This window comes from Mixophyes fleayi, chromosome 4 (assembly GCF_038048845.1).
Source record: "Mixophyes fleayi isolate aMixFle1 chromosome 4, aMixFle1.hap1, whole genome shotgun sequence".
Classification (NCBI taxonomy): domain Eukaryota; kingdom Metazoa; phylum Chordata; class Amphibia; order Anura; family Limnodynastidae; genus Mixophyes; species Mixophyes fleayi.
The window spans coordinates 20015315-20039315 of record NC_134405.1 but is presented as its reverse complement, the minus strand read 5'-3'; the positions used below and the strand labels follow the sequence as shown (position 1 = coordinate 20039315).

The following is a 24001-nucleotide window of genomic DNA, read 5'->3' as shown; positions in this document are numbered from 1 at the left end:
AACTTTGCTCGTCCGTCCTTAAACGCCATTTTGTCCCGCCGACTGGAGCCTGCCTTTATAACGACCTGTGTGACTGCCAGAAATGAGGGGCACCTTCTCACAAAACAAGCAGAGGCGGCATCGCCGCCTGCGCGTGCGGCAGCCGTCCACCGTTTACGTCTAGTTGATGTTTCCACCGAGCCAACACTTCAGTGACACAGGAAGTTATTCATGCAACTCTTCAGAATAGAAATACCTGACATTTTACAATCATTTTACTTATTTCACCTTAAAAAAAAAATGACAATAGACTTTAATTGGAGCCTGGCCTAAATCTGTAGCCTAGATATGTCACAATGTGTATGTCACTGCCAGTCTATGTAAGCGAGTTTCCCCATCCGAGCCTCTGTCATTATATTCATGTCAGGGTACATGTGCGAGGGTCACGGCCTACGTCTGTGTGTGTATGTCTGTGTCCCTGCCCAGCCTCTATCAAAATATATATATATATATACACACACACACAAACCCCGAGCGGCCACAACTTTAAAACCACCGACTAGTGAAGTGAATAACATTGATTATCTTGTTACAATGGCACCAGTCAGAGCACCTCCAAAACGGCTTCTGAGAACTCTCCATTCCCTAGTACCTACCAAAAATGGACCGAGGAAGGACAACCGGTGAACCAATGATAAGGACATGGCCACCCAAAGCTCACCGATGCGCGTGGGGAGTGAAGTCTACCCCGTCTGGTCCAATCCCACATAAGAGCTATGCTAGTACAAATTACTGAAAGAGTTAATGCTGGTCGATGATAGAAAGGTGTCAGAGCACACAGTGCATGGCAGCCGGCTGAATGAGTTCTCTGTACAGCGCTGCGGAATTAGTGGCGCTATATAAATAAATAGATGGTGAGGATGATGGGGCTGCGTAGCCGCAAAACCGGTCAGAGTGCCCATGCTGACCCCTGTCCACCTCAGAAAACACCTACAATGGGCACGTGAGCGCCAGAACCGGGCACTGGAAGAAGGTGGCCCGGTCTGACGGATCACGTTTTCTTTTACATCATGCGGACGGCCGGGTGCGTGTGCTTCCTTTACCTGGGTAAGAGATGGCACCAGGATGCACTATGGGAAGAAGACTGCACAAACATACAGGGAATTCCCAGTTACTAATCAGACAGAAGGGAAGAACAGACCAGCTTTAGATTTCGCTCTAAGCTTGTACTCTACTCTCGCTGTCATTTGTCTAGAGGACGGGATATAAAGTCTGCACTATCCAGCAGCTACGTCGTAGATGGTTAGTTAGATCCGGGGTTCCAGCAAAGGAGAGGTACAGGGGAGAAGATGCACTTAAGGCTAATTACACCCCAGCTTAGGGCTTCCTCCGTTCTCTACAGACACAACAGAACACTAGAGAGACAGCGACACCTGGTTGCTATGGGTTACAGCACCACTTTTTGCAGACAGCAGTTCTCATATTCCCCGGGGTGTTCTCACATTCTCTATGGGTGCCACCTCCCCTGACCTTCCTACCTCCACCTCATTAACAACACTGGAGCCCCAATTTCTTCGGCTCGTTGTCACTCTTAGTTTTCAAGCACAAAAAAGCGGGATGATCAGTACTGTTCAAGTCATTTTAGGGGGGAAATTCAGTCCCCCGCAATCTTCCGCGGGGTGTCTCCACACGTCGCAGAGTTTTCCTCGCACCCCGTGGCGATGTCCAGCGGCTCATCACAGGGAATTGAATTTCCCACTGTGTTTTATACCGTGCAATGACGTACTCTAAAAAGAAAAACATGGTTGTTAAACAAGTATTTACTATGTTTCTTTTTGCGCAATTATTTCTTTCTTTTTTTTCCTCAACCAATTGATTAAAGAGTTTCAGAAAAAAAAAAAAAAAAGTATCTGCCACAGAGGAATTGAATACTGGGACTAGATATGAATACGGAGTCATCTCTCCATTCCTCAGTTGTCCCCTCTGAGAACTCTCCAATCCCCAGTTGTCCCCTCTGAGAACTCTCCATTCCCCAGTCGTCCCCTCTGAGAGCTCTCCATTCCCCAGTCGTCCCCTCTGAGACTTCTCCAATCCCCAGTCGTCCTCTCTGAGAACTCTCCATTCCCCAGTCGTCCTCTCTGAGAACTCTCCATTCCCCAAGTTGTCCCCTCTGAGAACTCTCCATTCCCCAAGTTGTCCCCTCCGAGAACTCTCCATTCCCCAAGTTGTCCCCTCTGAGAACTCTCCATTCCCCAGTTGTCCCCTCTGAGAACTCTCCATTCCCCAGTTGTCCCCTCTGAGAACTCTCCATTCCCTAGTTGTCCCCTATGAGAGCTCTCCATTCCCCAAGTTGTCCCCTCTGAGAGCTCTCCATTCCCCAAGTTGTCCCCTCTGAGAACTCTCCATTCCCCAGTTGTCCCCTCTGAGAACTCTCCATTCACCAGTTGTCCTCTCTGAGAACTCTCCGTTCCCCAGTCGTTCCCTCTGAGACCTCTCCGTTCCCCAGTCGTCCCCTCTGAGAACTCTCCGTTCCCCAGTCGTCCCCTCTGAGAACTCTCCGTTCCCCAGTTGTCCCCTCTGAGAACTCTCCGTTCCCCAGTTGTCCCCTCTGAGAACTCTCCGTTCCCCAGTTGTCCCCTCTGAGAACTCTCCGTTCCCTTGTTGTCCCCTCTGAGAGCTCTCCGTTCCCCAAGTTGTCCCCTCTGAGAGCTCTCGGTTCCCCAAGTTGTCCCCTCTGAGAGCTCTCCGTTCCCCAAGTTGTCCCCTCTGAGAGTTCTCCGTTCCCCAAGTTGTCCCCTCTGAGAACTCTCCATTCCCCAAGTTGTCCCCTCTGAGAACTCTCCATTCCCCAAGTTGTCCCCTCTGAGAACTCTCCATTCCCCAAGTTGTCCCCTCTGAGAACTCTCCATTCCCCAGTTGTCCCCTCTGAGAACTCTTCGTTGCCCAGTTGTCCCCTCTGAGAACTCTTCGTTGCCCAGTTGTCCCCTCTGAGAACTCTTCGTTGCCCAGTTGTCCCCTCTGAGAACTCTCCGTTCCCTAGTTGTCCCCTCTGAGAGCTCTCCATTCCCCAGTTGTCCCCTCTGAGAACTCTCCATTCCCCAGTTGTCCCCTCTGAGAACTCTCCATTCCCCAAGTTGTCCCCAATGAGAACTCTCCATTCCCCAAGTTGTCCCCTCTGAGAACTCTCCATTCCCCAGTTGTCCCCTCTGAGAACTCTCCCTTCCCCAGTAGTCCCCTCTCCCAGTACTACCCTCTGAGAACTCTCATTTCTCATCTGCCCCTTCTGAGATCTCTCTTTCATTCTCCCTGGTCAGACTCCTCTCATTCTCCCAGATGCATGCTCTCCATATTATCAGCATACAGGGGATATGTTCTATCCTCATCTACATCGCACTACACCGATAATAGGTGATTGCTGATTAGTTGCTATGGCTTTCTTCACCGGTTAGTAAATAACATCCTATGTCTCTATAGTGCGTAGACCTGTCATATACACAGCTTTTTGCACACACACCGTGACACAGAGGAGCCGGTGCGCCCCCCCCCAGCAGTCTGTTCCCTAGTCGTTACCTCACATTTTATATGTTTACATGTGTGGCCCTATCAGACGCCATGTACTGTCATGGGGATACACGGGTGAGCGTGTATCCCCATGGACTGACAGTAACAGGAACACACCCTTCTGTGATAGTGGCAGCGTGTGTTTAAGTATATATATATATATATATATATATCTCTATATATATATCTCTATATATATATATATCTATATATAAACATATGCACACACTTCATGTGACAGTATGACTCAGAGTGATATCACCTTCATACACAGCCCTCTATTCCCTCACATGTCACCCCCCCCCCCCGCCCGCCACTATATACCTCCATTCTGTATTTCCTTGATTTATACATACAATTACATACAGAAGTCTTCATTATATAACTAAAACACCTTAATATGCTCTTTTACGTCCACGTGTCAGTAAATTTATATAAATACATCGATCTGCAGAGAAGTAAGTCACAGCCTCTCATCGCCAGTGCCAATTGCAAGCTTTTCGTTCCAATTTCTTCTCCTGACACATTACGGGCACCCCCATATTCCCATCTCATAATTAAAGTGCTGGCTGGTTTTGGAAGCAACCTGCTGCCTAAAATGCCAGATAGTAAGCTCTGCAGGCCAGGAGCTCTTTCAATGTTACATTAGTTGTGATGCACCTTCCCCCCATCCCTCGGAGTCACGCTATGATTATTATAGGGAAAGGCGTGTATATTAAAAACAAAGGTAATACAGTACATAAAATGCCTTGTCAGGTAGATCAAAATCCAATGGCACAGAGGGCTGATTCCACTTGGTAGATTTCATTTATCGCAACATTGATTCTAGGGGGGCCCCGTGTACATTCCAGGCAAAAAAACAAATACGTTGTACCTCTATCCTCATCCGTAGAGTTTATAATGGACCAAATCATGGATCCATTTGCAACCAACAAGTTATATACAACCCATCAGGAAATGTTATCAGAATTGTGTCACATAGAAATGATCTAAAATTATATAGAATAGTTTTAATAGCTTGGAAGGGGCGGGGAGCTACATTGACTTTAAAATCAGAAAACTACCTGAGGGCCACAAAGTAAGAAGTACAGGGCCACACACAGCCTCCATAAACCAGTTTGACAAGACATGTCTACTTTCACATAGTTGTGTCTGCAGACAATAATAATATATATATATATATATATATATATATATATATATATATATATACACATACATACACACACACATACATATACAAACACAAATAATCCGCTGACTTGATATACATAAATGTTAATATAGCATTACCCTTTCCAAATATCACACAATCTCTTGCCAAATGTCACTACAACCATCTATTATAAATGAATATTAAGATGATTCCCAATCTCTAGAAAGTGACCAGCTAGAAAGACATTAAGTGCAGATAATAACACATGGATTTTAGTACATCTTAAGACTTTGCATCCTTCCACTGACGTTAAAATTCAGTGGCGGGGAAGAAGAAAATAAGGTTTCACGTAAAACTGGCGCTCTGGTAGAATATAAAATACTGGTATATGGGCTCCAGCTGTGTGTATGGAGCAGGCAATGTATGAAAACTGGGAACCAAGTAATTGCAAAAAAGTGCCAGGCACCATGTCCACAAAATATATAAAATATTAATATCATCACACAAGGAACTTTTTCTCATTCCCTGCACATTGACTCCTGTTCTGCAAATGCAGCTTGTAAACAAATTTTAGCAAAATATTAAAAGGGGGTGAGGGTGCCCCCTGAAATTAAAACGACTAACCTTTTGTTTGAGCTGTTCCAGTAGATGGGATCTAGGCTGAGGGCTGAAATAATGCAACATTTCCACAAGGTGATCAGCATCCTTATATACAAGGCAGAGAGGAGCTCTCGGAAATACATGATTCTTTCCCCCAATGCTGGTTCTTTGTTGAGGCTGAAATGCTGGGATTTTGGTTAAAATGCAGAGTTTCTGGCTGCAGGAAGAGGGAGGTGGGGGGTAGAGAAGCCCAGTTCTTCTTTGTTGGTTTTGGTTTCAGGGGAATGGGGTAAAGTTTAAGATAAAAAGTTTGGCCATATCTGCAGAATGCATGTGAGGAATGAGTGGGGTTTTGGGTCTATAGCCCAATTTAAGGGGATTGGGGTCATTTTGAGCAGGGCTGCTGGGGGAGGGGTGCAGGCATTGAGGATGAGAGTGGGGCTCCTTTTTTTTGTGTGTGTGTGTGTGTGTCTCCTTGTCCCTATATCCCCCTCTGAGTGTGTGTGTGTGTGTGAGGAGCTTGCAGCAGGATCTGCTATAAGGCAGGCTGCCTTGTACAGAAGAAAGGGTAGGTGGTGGGGAGTGGGGTGGAGGGAGGAGAGAGAGAGAAAGGGAGGGGAGAGGGAGAGAGCAGGGGTGGGGGGATGTAAATCACACAACAACAGCGATTTCTAGGAAGATGTGGGGCTGTGCACATCCAGACACACACATACACACAATATACACACCCTATATATAGGATAATGCCCCCTCATAGGGAGATAAACTGGGGGGGGGGGGGGGGATTTACTGACTTTAATAAGCAGATTTGGTACAAAATGTACTAATTGTAACAACACAAAACTCACATGTGTATAGGTGCCAGGGTTATGCATGTAGCACCAACATTGTCTGCAGCACTGTACAAACACAACATGTACATACCCAGGTTAAATCACATATACCAGGTGGTGGTGCTGGGACTTGTAGTTCTAGGACAGCTGAGGATCCACGAACTGCCTTTATTACTATTTATTACCTATATATTTATATCATCATCATCATCAACATTTATTTATATAGCGCCAGCAAATTCCGTAGCGCTTTACAATTGGGAACAAACATTAATAAGACAATACTGGGTAATACATACAGACAGAGAGGTAAGAGAACCCTGCTCGCAAGCTTACAATCTATAGGATTATTATATATATAAACTATTTTATTTATATAGCGCCGATCATATTACCCAGCGCTATACAGAGGATATGTAGTCATTCACATCAGTCCCTGACACACGGGAGCTTACAGTCTAAATTCCCGACGCCACACACTGCTGCCTAACAGTTGTCGTCTCCTACGTCATAGGAGGAGATCCACAGTTTGCTGAAGCCTGCCTTAGATTGTTAGCTCCTGTGCTCTGGTAGTTGTTATCGCTTACCTATATGTATTTCTTTACTCTTTTCTGTAATATAGAGTACTGCCCAATTATATCGGGGCTTTATAAATAAATAATATAGTTTAGGTTCCTTTTATTTTTCAACTTTATTGGTTATGGGCTATGGGCTATGTTAGGAAATTTAGACTGTAAGCTCCAATGGGGCAGGGACTGATGTGAGCGAGTTCTCTGTACAGCGCTGCGGAATTAGTGGCGCTGTATAAATAAATGGTGATGATGATGATGGGCACGTTGGCTATTTGAAGCTAAAGTTGTCTCCTCACCAATATTTGGCCTTCAAAAATGGACATGAACCCTATAATATTAATAGCACAAAAATATAACAGATATGAAGACCAGAAAAAAACTGCTTCAAAATATTCAAACATCCCAGTATCACACCCATTTAAATATTACAAATTTAAATGTTAAATTTACTGCTTAAAGAATGTCATATATCAAAAGCAACTACTGTGCTAATACAGCAATCACACACACACAAACTATGACACGTTAACACAAAGCACCAAAATTCACAGCACTACGCAGGCGGGATATGGTAGTGTCAAGTTTAGGAGGCCTTTTGCGAGCCGGTGACAGGATGTGTAATTAGCATTCTGTAGTATGAGCGATATGTTCACTTCAATATGGAATGTTACAATATTGACAATGGGACGATGCAAATTACTCTACATACATTTAATGGTGGAATAATTTTTCTCAAAATTGACATCAACAGTGTTGTATTGTCACCTTCAGTGGTGACAGCTAAAATCTGATTTTTACCCAAACAACAGGTCTACAGAACTCGCCCCTGCCGAAAACACCTAGGGGTATCTTTACTAAACTCTGGGTTTGAAAACGTGGAGATGTTGCCTATAGCAACCAAACAGATTCTAGCTGTCTTTTTGTAGAATGCACTAAATAACTGACAGCTAGAATCTGATTGGTTGTTATAGGCAATATCTATACTTTTTCAAACCCGCAGTTTAGTAAATATACCCCTTGGTATCAGGTTGACAGCTGGGAGCAGTTCAAACCTGAAGCAGTATTGCGTCATTTCTTAACACAGGAGCCAATTGTATGGTCAGCATTGCGTCATTTCTTAACACAGGAGCCAATTGTATGGTCAGCATTGCGTCATTTCTTAACACAGGAGCCAATTGTATGGTCAGCATTGCGTCATTTCTTAACACAGGAGCCAATTTGGCGGTCAGCATTGCGTCATTTCCTAACACAGGAGCCGATTGGGCGGTCAGCAATCCGTCATTTCCTAACACAGGAGCCGATTGGGCGGTCAGCATTGCGGCATTTCTTAACACAGGAGCCGATTGGGCAGTCAGCATTGCAACATTTCCTAACACAGGAGCCGATTGGGCGGTCAGCATTGTGGCATTTCTTAACACAGGAGCCGATTAGGCGGTCAGCAATGCGTCATTTCCTAACACAGGAGCCGATTGGGTGGTCAGCATTGCGTCATTTACTAACACAGGAGCCGATTGGGCAGTCAGCATTGCGTCATTTCCTAGTACAGGAGCCGATTGGGCGGTCAGCAATGCGTCATTTCCTAACACAGGAGCCGATTGGGCGGTCAGCATTGCATCATTTCCTAACACAGGAGCAGATTAGGGAGTCAGCATTGTGTTATTTCCAAATACTGGAGCAGATTGGGCGGTCAGTGTTGCCTTATTTCCTAACACAGGAGCTGATTGGGCGGTCAGCATTGCCTTATTTCCTAACACAGGAATGAATTGGCCAGTTAGCATTGCGTCATCTCCTAACACAGGAGCCGACTGGGTGGTTCAAAATTGCACCTTCTAGTTGGATTTCCTTATAAATCTAGATAAGACCTATTATGATTTACATTGGTGGTTCCCCGCCTGTGAGGCTGTCCCTGGCAAGGCTGACCTTTATTTTGTCTCCAGTACACTCAAATCCATGCCCGGCAGTGAGAGATAGTAAGAGAGGCTCACAGTCCTGAATGGGGTCAGGTATAGTAGGTAATGTACACTTGGCGACCTCACCGGGAGTACAATGACCAACGTTGTGTCTATACCACCTCACCGGGAGTACAATGACCAACCTTGTGTCTATAAAACCTCACTCGGAGTACAATGACTAACGTGTCTATACCACCTCACTCGGAGTACAATGACCAATGTTGTGTCTATACCACCTCACTCAGAGTACAATGACCAACGTTGTGTCTATACCCCCTCACCGGGAGTACAATGACCAAAGTTGTGTCTATACCACCTCACTCAGAGTACGATGACCAACGTTGTGTCTAATCAACCCCCCGGGAGTACAATGACCAACGTTGTGTCTATAGCACCTCACCGGGGGTATGATGACCAACACTGTGTTTATACCACCTCACTCGGAGTACGATGACCAACGTTGTGTCTATACCAACTCACCGGGAGTATGATGACCAACGTTGTGTCTATACCACCTCACTCAGAGTACGATGACCAATGTTGTGTCTATACCAACTCACCGGGAGTATGATGACCAACGTTGTGTCTATAACCCCTCACCGGGAGTACAATGACCAACGTTGTGTCTATACCCCCTCACACGGATTACAGTGACCAACACTGTGTCTATACCACCTCTCCGGGAGTACGATGACCAACGTTGTGTCTATACCTCCTCACGCGTATTACGGTGACCAACACTGTGTCTATACCACCTCACTGGGAGTACGATGACCAATGATGTATCTATACCACCTCATCGGAACTATGATGAACAACATTGTGTCTATACCGCCTCACCGATAGTACAATGACCAACGTTGTGTCTATACCACCTCACTCGGAGTACGATGACCAATGTTGTGACTATGTTGTGTGTTAAGGGTGGGGTTGTGGTGACAGCGGGTCCTTATTGGACTCTTGCTGTGTCTCCAGAAGGGTTTCCATGTGTTACTGGAATGAGATAAGCAACGCATAAGGCCTACCCTTCATGTGGTCCATTACCTGGTGCACCTGTAATGGACCAGCACCTGTTATACAGACATCATGTAGGTCGACTGATCGTTTTTCATGTTACCCTTTGACTTCTCACTTTTAGAGCCCACCCCCTGTGGTCACTATGGGGCCTAGAGTTGAGGGGAACTCTGCAACGCCCGGGGCCCCTGAAGAGCAGAGTCGAAGCCTCGAATTGTGGAGCAGCATCCCAGACCCTCTCCAAAATTTTACTATGGTGCCCAGCAATGCCACGTTCAACCCCTAGCTGGACTGCTTCAACTTTCTCCATTCCCAATGTCCCTTTTAAGCAGATAGTAGCCTCCAGTGGTAGGGACTTCAACTTATTATTATTATTATTATTATTATTCTTTATTTATAAAGCACCATTTATCTGTGCTGTATAGAGAATGGTTATTCATGCACATTATCGACTGTCCCAGTGGAGCTTGCAATCTAATGTCCCTGCTACAGGCTCATAAACCAATTAAGCAGCTAGTATGTTTTATACACCTGTTGTCAACAAGGGAAAGCACGGAACTCAGGAACGGAGAGTTCGGCCCTGGCCCCCACCAAAGAGAGTGTAAGAATAGATGGTAATATCGTATCTAACATGCAGAAAAATAAGGATTAGATTCTACAATTGATCAATTTTGAAAAACAGGGACATTTGCTGGGAGAAATCTTTCAAACCTGGGATTGTCCCTGGATTGTGAGGGTGTGATGCCCGCTGTGTGTAGTGGTAGTTTTATTATGCTTGGCAACCCAGCTAAACTGCCTCCCACTGTGTCTGTCCCTTCTAAGTAACTGAGTATAAGAATCAGTCACTGAATCCAGATCTAGCTCTGATGCTGAACAGAAACAGACAATTCCGGTATGAAACACCTTCCTACATGGCATTTGCTAACTTTTGTTTTGAGTGTAAAATCTATTTTTGCTGATCTTGATTTGATTTCGGCTGCCTGATGGGATCGCAGCTGTCACTGTGTTCCTTACACATTCTGACGGCCCAGACGTGGGGCTGCGAGACAAGAAAAATAGATTTTGCAATGTGGCGCTGTCTGATCCCACTCAATATTGAATATTTCACCATAAGACATTACAAGCGTGAGTAGCTGATAACATTGCATATTTATAACTAATGCTATCAAACGTGTCATGGGAGGTGTCCATCAAGCCACAGTCTGGGAGATTCCAATGAGTGGTTTTTGGGGTAAAGTCTGCATTTATCATCTGTCAAAAACTTAAGCAACAGGACCATCAATTCCACCTCCAGGCAACTTTAATTCATTGGCTACTACATCTACATCTTGATGCAAATATGACGAATTCCATGAGCGACGCAAAGCGCCACAAACAGGAGACCGAAGATGTTTTTCCTTCCGATCAACCACAAGATATTTTTTTTGTCTTCAAAATGCTGCTGTGGTGACAGTTCTGCAAATCTGAGACTGCACCAGATACAATTCTGTATATTAGTCTTTACTCCAGATATGACTCTGTATATTAGTCTTTACTCCAGATATGACTCTGTATATTAGTCTTTACTCCAGATATGACTCTGCATATTAGTCTTTACATCAGATATGGCTCTGTATATTAGTCTTTACTCCAGATATGACTCTGCATATTAGTCTTTACTCCAGATATGACTCTGCATATTAGTCTTTACATCAGATATGGCTCTGTATATTAGTCTTTACTCCAGATATGGCTCAGTATATTAGTCTTTACTCCAGATATGGCTCTGTATATTAGTCTTTACTCCAGATATGACTCTGCATATTAGTCTTTACATCAGATATGGCTCTGTATATTAGTCTTTACTTCAGATATGACTCTGCATATTAGTCTTTACACCAGATATGGCTCTGTATATTAGTCTTTACTCCAGATATGGCTCTGTATATTAGTCTTTACTCCAGATATGACTCTGCATATTAGTCTTTACATCAGATATGACTCTGTATATTATTCTTTACTCCAGATATGACTCTGTATATTAGTCCTTACACCAGATACAATTCTGTATATTAGTCTTTACTCCAGATATGACTCTGCATATTAGTCTTTACATCAGATATGACTCTGTATATTAGTCTTTACATCAGATATGACTCTGTATATTAGTCTTTACACCAGATATGACTCTGCATATTAGTCTTTACATCAGATATGACTCTGTATATTAGTCTTTACACCAGATATGGCTCTGTATATTAGTCTTTACTCCAGATATGGCTCTGTATATTAGTCTTTACTCCAGATATGACTCTGCATATTAGTCTTTACTCCAGATATGACTCTGCATATTAGTCTTTACACCAGATATGACTCTGTATATTAGTCTTTATACCAGATATGACTCTGTATATTAGTCCTTACACCAGATATGACTCTGCATATTAGTCTTTACACCAGATATGACTCTGTATATTAGTCCTTACACCAGATATGACTGTATATTAGTCCTTACACCAGATATGACTCTGCATATTAGTCTTTACACCAGATATGACTCTGTATATTAGTCCATACACCAGATATGACTCTGCATATTAGTCCTTACACCAGATATGACTCTGTATATTAGTCCATACACCAGATATGACTCTGCATATTAGTCCTTACACCAGATATGACTCTGTATATTAGTCCTTACACCAGATATGACTCTGTATATTAGTCCATACACCAGATATGACTCTGTATATTAGTCCTTACACCAGATATGACTCTGTATATTAGTCTTTACACCAGATATGACTCTGTATATTAGTCCTTACACCAGATATGACTCTGCATATTAGTCCATACACCAGATATGACTCTGTATATTAGTCCTTACACCAGATATGACTCTGTATATTAGTCTTTACACCAGATATGACTCTGTATATTAGTCCTTACACCAGATATGACTCTGTATATTAGTCCTTACACCAGATATGACTCTGTATATTAGTCCATACACCAGATATGACTCTGTATATTAGTCCTTACACCAGATATGACTCTGTATATTAGTCCATACACCAGATATGACTCTGTATATTAGTCCTTACACCAGATATGACTCTGCATATTAGTCTTTACACCAGATATGACTCTGTATATTAGTCCTTACACCAGATATGACTCTGTATATTAGTCCATACACCAGATATGACTCTGTATATTAGTCTTTACACCAGATATGACTCTGTATATTAGTCCTTACACCAGATATGACTCTGTATATTAGTCCTTACACCAGATATGACTCTGCATATTAGTCTTTACACCAGATATGGCTCTGCTTATTAGTCCTTACACCAGATATGACTCTGCATATTAGTCCTTACACCACATATGACTCTGCATATTAGTCCTTACACCAGATATGACTCTGTATATTAGTCCTTACACCAGATATGACTCTGCATATTAGTCTTTACACCAGATATGGCTCTGCATATTAGTCCTTACACCAGATATGACTCTGTATATAAGTCCTTACACCAGATATGACTGTATATTAGTCCTTACACCAGATATGACTCTGCATATTAGTCCTTACACCAGATATGACTCTGCATATTAGTCCTTACACCAGATATGACTCTGTATATTAGTCCTTACACCAGATATGACTCTGCATATGTCATACTTCATACCAATCACTCTAGCCAAAACCACTCTCCCTTTACCAGAGTGATGCAAGAATGAGAAGCCCCCTGTTTTCCAAGTAGCTATTTAAAACACGGCAGCTATCAGCAAAGGGTACCTATAGATTCACAGAAATATAAATTAATTAATTAATGTCCAACAAAGAATTTGCATATCTGAAAGTGATTCTGCTACTCTGCGGTGTGATTTCACAGCTTTTGTGGTACACAGGAAGCACATTGTGGTCGTGTTCACACTTGTCTATGCCTCATCTGGATTCTGGGAGCCTCGAACATATGGTTACTCAGAGAAATTCACATTAGAAATCGCGCCAGTGAAACCCTGTGAGATTGTTCCGTAGTGCAGCAGTTCATCTAACAAAGTGTAAAAATAAGTATTATCTACGGCATTTCTTCAAGATTAGACTCCAGAGGAACGACTGACGTCCAAAAACGCTAATTATATATTGTTTATTTGAGAAGATGTAGTATGGTGACCAATTCAACTCGTATGTTCACTCAATGGGTTTCTTTATGGGGAGAATAAAAGCACAAAATTATATATTCCATACCTTTCGGTTATTTTAAATCAGAAGCCCGTTTGAAAAGATGGGGCCTGATTCATTAAGGATCTTAACTTAAGAAACTTCTTATTTCAGTCTCCTGGACAAAACCATGTTACAATGCAAGGGCTGCAAATTAGTTTTCTGTTTTGCACATAAGTTAAATACTGACTGTTTTTTCATGTAGCACACAAATATCAACTTTACATTTCAGTGTACAAATAACCTATCAAGTATTTGCGTGCTACATGAAAAAACAGTCAGTATTTAACTTATGTGCAAAACAGAAAACTAATTTGCACCCCTTGCATTGTAACATGGTTTTGTCCAGGAGACTGAAATAAGAAGTTTCTTAAGTTAAGATCCTTAATGAATCAGGCCCATGATTCTTAAATTATAGTCTAGTAACTTATTTGTTGCCAACTTGTAGAAAAATCAGCACATATTAAAGTCTTTTTTCCCTGACTCCTATCTGCTTGCGGAGGTTTCAGTTTCCACGTACAATTCCGTGTAGTAACAGATCTTGTTTACAGCCGTAAACCAGCAGAAAATTAATAACTATCTCTGCAAATCATCTTATCGTCAATAAGAGGAAATTTCATCTGGAAAAAGGAGAAGACATTGCTCTTGCGCTCTGGTGAAATTTAGGTTAACCTGACATTAGCAGTAACCGTTTTTATGGACTATCGACTTCTAAATGACTTTTTAACAACTAAGAATGGAGAACGAGCACTTTACAGCAGAATTCTAGAAAGATTAATGATTTAAGAGGAAGCCTCTCTTCCTAATCTGTCAAACTGCCCCTGAGATTGTCGTTCTCGGGATACTTTCTGTACGCTGTTCTCCGCTGCCGTGCCGGAAGACCGGGTCACATGCTCAGGGTTCGGACGTAAGCCCGTTTGCGTATATATCTTGCGAGAAATCGATTGGCCCTTACGCCGGCGAAGGCAATTCCATGCAGTACGTGTCGGAACACAAATGACACTTATGAATGTTTTCGACTTGAGTCGTGGAACAGGGGAGGGGATGGGCAGACTAACGTAGTCTATGTACAGTATGGACTATCCGACCCAGATGCGGCCAATTCAAGTCTTGGGTTTCTCGTAAGTATGCTTGTTTCATAGACAAACCGAGAGGGGGGTTTCCCAGTGCCTGGAAACCCTCCGCCAAGCCTGGGGCACTGTATAATTGAAGTGGCTGGACACTGCCCCCACTTCACACGGCTCTGCTGGAAAAGAGAGAGAGATGCATGCACCTAACAGTAGTGCACACAGCATTGCCCATGTATATTATGGGGATAGGGAGAGTGGCAGAGCAGCCAAGCACTGTCTAAAATTATAGCCACGCCCCCATGCATGTTGGTCACGCCCACTGGCGGAGTGGTGTGGGATCCCCCCTCTGCAAATCCTGTGTTTGCCCCTGTGTTTTCAGCCATAGCCTTTGCATCTGCTACAGGGCAAGTGTAAGTGCCAACTGATAGTGATGACTAACAGTGCATAGTCTTCGATTTGAAGTACACGTCCGCGTGCTACTAGATAGCACAGAACAGTATGTAACCAAGATATTATATTATAAAACATTGTATGTACAGTACGCATTGAAATCTTCTTTATTTATGTAAGGTAAAAAAAAATGTAAAACGTTTTTTTTTCTTAAATAAATATTTCTGTAAATGGTTATTCTGTTAAGAATAGTTCCTTTATTTAATTTCTTTTTGTTATGTGTTCTAAATTGAAGACATAACCTTGAATTGAACAGACGTTTGTGCGTATTCCGCAGTCTGTTCTGTCTGTCTGTAACGTTTAGGCAGCTTGTACTTATACCCAGATTCAAAGTGAAAAGTGTCTTGAGATCTGCTTGGATTTCAATATCGTCGTAAATACGCGCAAGGTCCGCGCTCTTTTATTAAAAGGCAACGTTTGTGCTGGTTGTGTTCAAACTTGAGTCAGGCCCTGAATGTTCTCTAAGAAATGTGGGGTACGTGGGAATGTACCCTGCAATCTTGTCCCCCCGCCCCTGAATTTGTTTGAAAATCATTTAAGCATTTTCAAATGTTTTGTTTTTTTTACCTATTATTGTCATTAATATTTTTTTTGTCTACTTTTTAGCATTCTTTTTTTTTTTTTTTTAAGCTTTTTTTCAAATGTGAGCTCTCAGTTCCACTGTGCAAGCGCACAGCTGCAGAGTGTGGCAAAGGGGTTAGTTAACACTTACAGCTCGAAGGCTATTATCACTAGGGTACAGGTTGTGGGAGAATGGCTGCTCTCCTGCTTATCCGGGAGACCTACCCAGATATTGATAAAGAGTAAGCAAGTTTGATTTACAGTCATGGTCAAAAGTTTTGAGAATGACACAAATATTAAAGTCTGCAGCCTCAGTTTTTATGATGGCAATTTGCATATACTCCAGAATGCCATGAAGAGTGATCAGATGAATTGCAATTCATTTCAAAGTCCCTCTTTGCTATGACAATGAACTTTAACCCAAAAACAACATTTCCATTGCATTTCAGCCCTGCCACAAAAGGACCAACTGACATCAGGTCAATGATTCTCTCGTTAACACAGATGAGAGTGTTGGCGAGGACAAGGCTGGAGATCACTCTGTCATGCTGATTGAGTTAGAATAACAGACTGGAAGCTTCAAAAGGAGGGTGGTGCTTAAAATCATTGTTCTTCCACTGTTAACCTTGGTTAGATGCAAGGAAACACGTGCAGTCATCATGGCTTTGCACAAAAAGGGCTTCACAGGCAAGGATATTGCTGATAGTGAGATTGCACATAAATCAACCATTTATCAGATCATCAAGAACTTGGAGAGGTTCAATAGTTGTGAAGAAGGCTTCAGGGCGCCCAAGAAGTCCAGCAAGTGCCAGGACTGTCTCCTAAAGTTGAATCCCATTGAGAACTTGTGGTCAATCTACAAGAGGCGGGTGGACAAACAAAAACCCACAAATTCTGACACACTCCAAGCATTTATTAGGCAAGAATGAGCGGCCATCAGTCAGTATGTGGCCCAGAACTTGATTGACAGCATGCCAGGGCGAATTGTAGAGATCTTCAAAAGAAGGGTCATCACTGCAAATATTGACTCTTTCCATAAACGTAATGTAATTGTCAATAAAAGCCTTTGACACTTATGAAATGCTTGTAAAGTTACTTCAGTATACCATAGCAACATCTGACAAAAAGGTGTAAAAAACACTGACGCAGCAAACTTTGTGAAAACCAATACTTGTGTCATTCTCAAAACTTTTGGCCATGACTGTAAATAGCATTACCCAGAAATCTCTCTCTGTTTGGAGTGTCTTTTTTGACTATTTCCCCTAAGGGATGAAGCTGAGATTTGGCAAACTCACCCGAGATTACTGTGAAAATCGCCAGGATCAACAGGCTGCTTTGGATAGGCGAGATTAGCAAACACATCAGATTTCCTCTGCTGGCCAATGATAATATAACAGGAGACACGATACAAGTTCTAATTATGAGGGTAGTAAGGACTTCTAGTTTAGAGGGGCAAAAAATATTATTAATTATCTTATGGGGGCCATATTATTTTTTGAATAAAGGGTTTTTATTTTATTTTATTTACTATAACGGCATACTATTTCATTGCCAATGGAGCAATAATTATTTTTTTCTGATGTGGCAACACTTAATATTGCCAGATGCACGCTGGCAGAAGTAATAATAATTTTTGCCCCTCTAAACAAGAAATCATTATTACCCTCATAATTAAAACTTGTATTGTGTCTCCTGTTTTGTTAAGTGTGACCAGATAGCTCTAGCAGCATGCTAGAAAGTCCCTGTTGAATCTGCGGCAGAGTTTGACTAAACCGCCGATGGGACGGGTGTTTTAAAATCGACACACATCGCCGGAGATTGGATTTTGGAATGTCAAAATCGCAGGTTAATACATAAGGCGACTTTGCACATAAAATCGGCAGCGATCTCAAGGGGAAGCTGAAAAGAAATCGCTGCTTGATACATATACCCCCAGGTGTAGCTTCCGTCACTCAGAAGTATCTTCGGCTATTACAGTAGACTATATGCATTCATAACACAGACCAAGCTTTTGTTTCTTGTGGTCGACCTTGGAAACTCCAAACTGGTGAGTGTGATGTATCCGCAGACAATCTTCCTTGGTCTGTAATTCTGTACATAAAAAGTGACAGTTTTCCTTTTTACTTAAAATTCTGGATTCTGAGAAAGGTCCTCGCAGTGTCATTTCTGAGACACGACGACAGTAAGAACTACATTTGCTGGATGTGTTGTTTGCGGAAAAATCTACTGTGACGGCTTTCTGCCTTCAGCTGTTTATTAGACAATATTTCTTAGAAGTATATTTTCTTGTCATTATAACCACCCATAGAGAGTCTTTCGGAAATGTGTTTGGTTTTCAGTTTTGTTGACAATAAAGGAGCATAAAATATATTATTTTTGTGGGTGAAAATAATAAATACTTAAAAAAAACAATAAAATTGTCTAAAATTAATAACTAGCACTAGTTCTATAGCCTGGGGTAAAGCGGTGGGACAGTAGACACTAGTTCTATAGCCTGGGGTAAAGCGGTGGGACAGTAGACACTAGTTCTATAGCCTGGGGTAAAGCGGTGGGACAGTAGACACTAGTTCTATAGCCTGGGGTAAAGCGGTGGGACAGTAGACACTAGTTCTATAGCCTGGGGTAAAGCAGTGGGACAGTAGACACTAGTTCTATAGCCTGGGGTAAAGCGGTGGAGCAGTAGACACTCGTTCTATAGCCTGGGGTAAAGCGATGGGACAGTAGACACTAGTTCTATAGCTTGGGCTAAAGCGGTGGGACAGTAGACACTAGTTCTATAGCCTGGGCTAAAGCGGTGGGACAGTAGACACTAGTTCTATAGCCTGGGCTAAAGCGGTGGGACAGTAGACACTAGTTCTATAGCCTGGGGTAAAGCGGTGGGACAGTAGACACTAGTTCTATAGCCTGGGGTAAAGCAGTGGGACAGTAGACACTAGTTCTATAGCCTGGGGTAAAGCGGTGGAGCAGTAGACACTCGTTCTATAGCCTGGGGTAAAGCGATGGGACAGTAGACACTAGTTCTATAGCATGGGCTAAAGCGGTGGGACAGTAGACACTAGTTCTAAAGCATGGGCTAAAGCGATGGGACAGTAGACACTAGTTTTATAGCCTGGGGTAAAGCGGTGGAACAGTAGACACTAGTTCTATAGCCTGGGGTAAAGCGGTGGGACAGTAGACACTAGTTCTATAGCATGGGCTAAAGCGGTGGGACAGTAGACACTAGTTCTAAAGCATGGGCTAAAGCGGTGGGACAGTAGACACTAGTTCTATAGCCTGGGGTGAAGCGGTGGGACAGTAGACACTAGTTCTATAGCCTGGGCTAAAGCGGTGGGACAGTAGACACTAGTTCTATAGCCTGGGCTAAAGCGGTGGGACAGTAGACACTAGTTCTATAGCATGGGCTAAAGCAGTGGGACAGTAGACACTAGTTCTATAGCTTGGGCTAAAGCGGTGGGACAGTAGACACTAGTTCTATAGCCTGGGCTAAAGCGGTGGGACAGTAGACACTAGTTCTATAGCCTGGGCTAAAGCGGTGGGACAGTAGACACTAGTTCTATAGCCTGGGCTAAACGGTGGAACAGTAGACACTAGTTCTATAGCATGGGCTAAAGCAGTGGGACAGTAGACACTAGTTCTATAGCTTGGGCTAAAGCGGTGGGACAGTAGACACTAGTTCTATAGCCTGGGCTAAAGCGGTGGGACAGTAGACACTAGTTCTATAGCCTGGGCTAAAGCGGTGGGACAGTAGACACTAGTTCTATAGCCTGGGCTAAACGGTGGAACAGTAGACACTAGTTCTATAGCCTGGGGTAAAGCGGTGGGACAGTAGACACTAGTTCTATAGCCTGGGCTAAAGCGGTGGGACAGTAGACACTAGTTCTATAGCCTGGTCTAAACGGTGGAACAGTAGACACTAGTTCTATACCCTGGGGTAAGGCGGTGGGACAGTAGACTAACGAGCCCCCATGTCATAATGTGAAACAAGCCCTATCCCAGCTAGTAGATGGCGGATCAGGTATGCAATGATGTGCACACCCTCCCCTCCCCCTGGGGAAAAGCAGCCTAATGCTGAATAGCGCTGCGGCTCATCCTAACACTAGTACTTTTGTGGAACTACAAACACCAGCAGATCCAGAGCATGCAGGAGCTTATAGAACATGTAGTTCCACAACAATGCCTAACAGTATAAAAATAAACAAACCAAAATCCTTCAATTGCCATGATGTTCTTTGCCTAATCCATGGGGAAACTTCCTTTTTTCTGTCCTGAAATAAATAGGTGCTACCAAATGTATAGTTACTGGTAAATGCTGGTGTTTAAACTGGCTTCAAGAGACTTTCCACCTTCAGATTACTTTATCGTGTTGGCTTTTACATGACCTCCTATAAATTTGTGCTGTCAGCTGACGCAGCACTGATTCACAGCCTTTGCACAGCGGTTCTCTTAGGGGCCCCTGTAGAGCCACCGTGATTGCCTCAAACCAGTGGAGTTTGGGGGAGGGGGACTTCTAGAGCCAATCATCGCAGATCCAAATAGCCCTGGAAACCTAGAACACAGTCCTATATCATCTTGCAGTATGTCCACTGTTATTCATCTGTATTTCCACATACTTCTACCTGCACTACACCAACTGATTTCTATGTCTCTCCACATTGCCCCATGTTCCTCTCTTTCCTCCTATCCTACCTCCAGTGTTCTCCATGTTCCTCTCCTCTCTCCTATCCTCCAGTGATCCCAATGTTCCTCTCCTCCCTCCTATCCTAACTCTCCTCCAGTGATCCCAATGTTGCTCTCCTCCCTTTTATCCTACCTCTCCTCCAGTGATCCCCATGTTCCTCTCCTCCAGTGTTCCCAATGTATTTCTCCTCCCTCCTATCCTACCTCTCCTCCAGTGATCTCCATGTTCCTCTCCTCCCTCCTATCCTATCTCTCCTGCAGTGTTCCCCATGTTCATATCCTCCCTCCTATCCTACCTCTCTTCCAGGGATCCCTATGTTTCTCTCCTCCCTCCTATTCTACCTCTCCTCCAGTGATCCCCATGTTCTGCTCCTCCTTCCTATCCTACCTCTCCTCCAGTGATCCCCATGTTCCTCTCCTCCCTCCTATCCTATCTCTCCTCCAGTGTTCCCCATGTTCATCTCTGCCCTCCTATCCTACCTCTCTTCCAGGGATCCCTATGTTCCTCTCCTCCCTCCTATTCTACCTCTCCTCCAGTGATCCCTATATTCCTCTCCTCCTTACTATCCTACCACTCCTCCAGTGTTCTCCATGTTTCTCTCGTCCCTCCTATCCTACCTCTCCTCCAGTGATCCCCATGTTCCTCTCCTTCTTTCTATCCTACCTCTCCAGTGATCCCTATGTTCCTCTCCTCCCTCCTATCCTACCTCTCCAGTGTTCCCCATGTTCCTCTCCTCCCTCCTATCCTACCTCTCTTCCAGGGAACCCTATGTTCCTCTCCTCCCTCCTAATCTACCTCTCCTCCAATGTTCCCTATGTTCCTCTCGTCCCTCCTTACTATCCTACCACTCCTGCAGTGTTCTCCATGTTTCTCTCCTCCCTCCTATCCTACCTCTCCTCCAGTGAGCCCCATGTTCCTCTCCTCCCTCCTATCCTACCTCTCCTCCAGCGATTCCCATGTCCCTCTCCTCCATCCTATCCTACCTCTCCTCCAGTGTTCCCCATGTTCCTCTCCTCCCTCCTATCCTACCTCTCCTCCAGTGATCCCTATGTACCTCTCCTCCCTCCTATCCTACCTCTCCTCCAGTGATCCCTATGTTCCTCTCTTCCCTCCTATCCTACCTCTCCAGTGTTCCCCATGTTCCTCTCCTCCCTCCTATCCTACCTCTCTTCCAGGGATCCCTATGTACCTCTCCTCCCTCCTAATCTACCTCTCCTACAGTGTTCCCTATGTTCCTCTCGTCCCTCCTTACTATCCTACCACTCCTGCAGTGTTCTCCATGTTTCTCTCCTCCCTCCTATCCTACCTCTCCTCCAGTGAGCCCCATGTTCCTCTCCTCCCTCCTATCCTACCTCTCCTCCAGTGATTCCCATGTCCCTCTCCTCCATCCTATCCTACCTGCCCTCCAGTGTTCCTCTCCTCCCTCCTATCCTTCCTCTCCTCCAGTGATCCCTATGTTCCTCTCCTCCCTCCTATCCTACCTCTCCAGTGTTCCCCATGTTCCTCTCCTCCCTCCTATCCTACCTCTCCTCCAGTGATCCCCATGTTCCTCTCCTTCTTCCTATTCTATCTCTCCTTCAGTGTTCTCCATGTTCCTCTCCTCCATCCTATCCTACCTCTCCTCCAGCGATTCCCATGTCCCTCTCCTCCATCCTATCCTACCTCTCATCCAGTGTTCCCCATGTTCCTCTCCTCCCTCCTATCATACCTCTCCTCCAGTGTTCCCTATGTTCCTCTCATCCCTCCTATCCTACCTCTCCTCCAGTGTTCTCCATGTTCCTCTCCTCCCTCCTATCCTACAGTAATCCCCATGTTCCTCTCCTCCTATCCTACCACTGCTCCAGAGTTCTCCATGTTCCTCTCCTCCCTCTTCTTCAGTGTTCTCCATGTTCCTCTCTTCCAGTGATCCCCATGTTCCTCTCTTCCAGTGATCCCCATGTTCCTCTCCTCCAGTGTTCCCAATGTTTTTCTCCTCTCTCCTATCCTGCCTCTCCTCCAGTGATCTCCGTGTTCCTCTCCTCCCTCCTATCCTATCTCTCCTCCAGTGGTCCCCATGTTAATCTCCTCCCTTCTATCCTACCTCTCCTCCAGTGATCCACATGTTCCTCTCCTCCCTTCTATCCTACCTCTCTATCATTGATCCCCATGTTCCTCTTCTCCCTCCTATCCTACCTCTCCTCCAGTGATCCCCATGTTACTCTCCTCTCTCCTATCCTACCACTCCTCCAGTGATCCCCATTTTCCTCTCCTCTCTCCTATCCTATCTCTCCTCCAGTGTTTCCCATGTTCATCTGAGAGAGTTGAACACGTGCAGAGAGACCATGGAGGGGAGAGACAGAGGAAGTGCAGAGATACCATGAAGGGGATAGACAGAGGACGTGCAGAGAGACCATGGAGAGAAGAGTGCAGAAATACCATGGAGGGGAGAGACAGAGGGGATGCAGAGAGACCATGGAGAGGAGAGACAGAGGGGTGCAGAGAGGAAGACAGAGGGAAACTGCCAAAGAATAGACAGACAGTAGAGGACTGAGGGCCTCTTGTGGCAAAAGAGAAAACTGCAACAGATCGACTAGTAAACAGAGGAGACAAAAGGATATGAGGATAAATAAATGCATTAAATAGTAATAAAGTAGAAATATAAATAATTCATGTGGAAATGCATTCCAAAAAAAACAAGAAAATATGGAATGAAGAGATGGAGAAATAAATAGGATAATGCAGAAACACAAATAAATGAGGCACAGCGCGGGGAAATGAATCGGTGAACTCTGATCTCTAACTTTCATAGTGCTCCAATATAAATTCACAGCTGGACAGCGCCACCATGTGCCGGGCTGAGAAATGTCAGTTTTGAAAAACAAAGTACATGTGAAAGAAAGACAAAATAATCCAAAATGATTTACATGTAAGAAGTCCTAGGCTAGAGCATAGGAGCTTACAGTCTATGTTAGAGACCTGTCGTTCCACAACGGATGAAGATCCTCAGGTTACCCTATTAGAGATTTCTGGAAGATATGTATTTAATGTCTATCCCCTGTATCTATAGAAGATCCTATCAGATCTTCCACCACAACCTAATATTATCTAAATATGGACCCGGAGTGAACAGTCTACACACAAGTTTAATACTCAGTTTGTTTATTTATTAATGAAAGTAATGTAACACCCAATGCACCGTGTGAAAAGTAGTCCTTCGAGGTGTGAATGTCACATCAAAGATCACTTTAAAACCACGGCTTTGTATCACATAAATGTCTCCGTTTTTTTTTTTTACTAATATACTGCTTGGTTTAGCTTAATTTATGCCATAAATAAATCATTATAGTGAAGGGACATCAGGACTGTCTTTATCACGTGTGTCACGA

The 24001-nt window shown here is 43.8% G+C and overlaps 1 protein-coding gene across 1 annotated transcript in view; it reads right to left on the bottom strand.

Moving 5' to 3' along the window:
* The window catches only part of EFNB3 (ephrin B3), a 32448-nt gene extending 26579 nt beyond the window's left edge, over positions 1-5869 (bottom strand). The window contains exon 1 of the mRNA XM_075206422.1: positions 5321-5869. Within this exon, the coding sequence (XP_075062523.1) occupies positions 5321-5439 (119 nt within the window). The 5' untranslated portion in view covers positions 5440-5869. The remainder of the gene's footprint in view (positions 1-5320) is intronic.
* Between the last annotated feature and the right edge of the window lie 18132 nt (positions 5870-24001).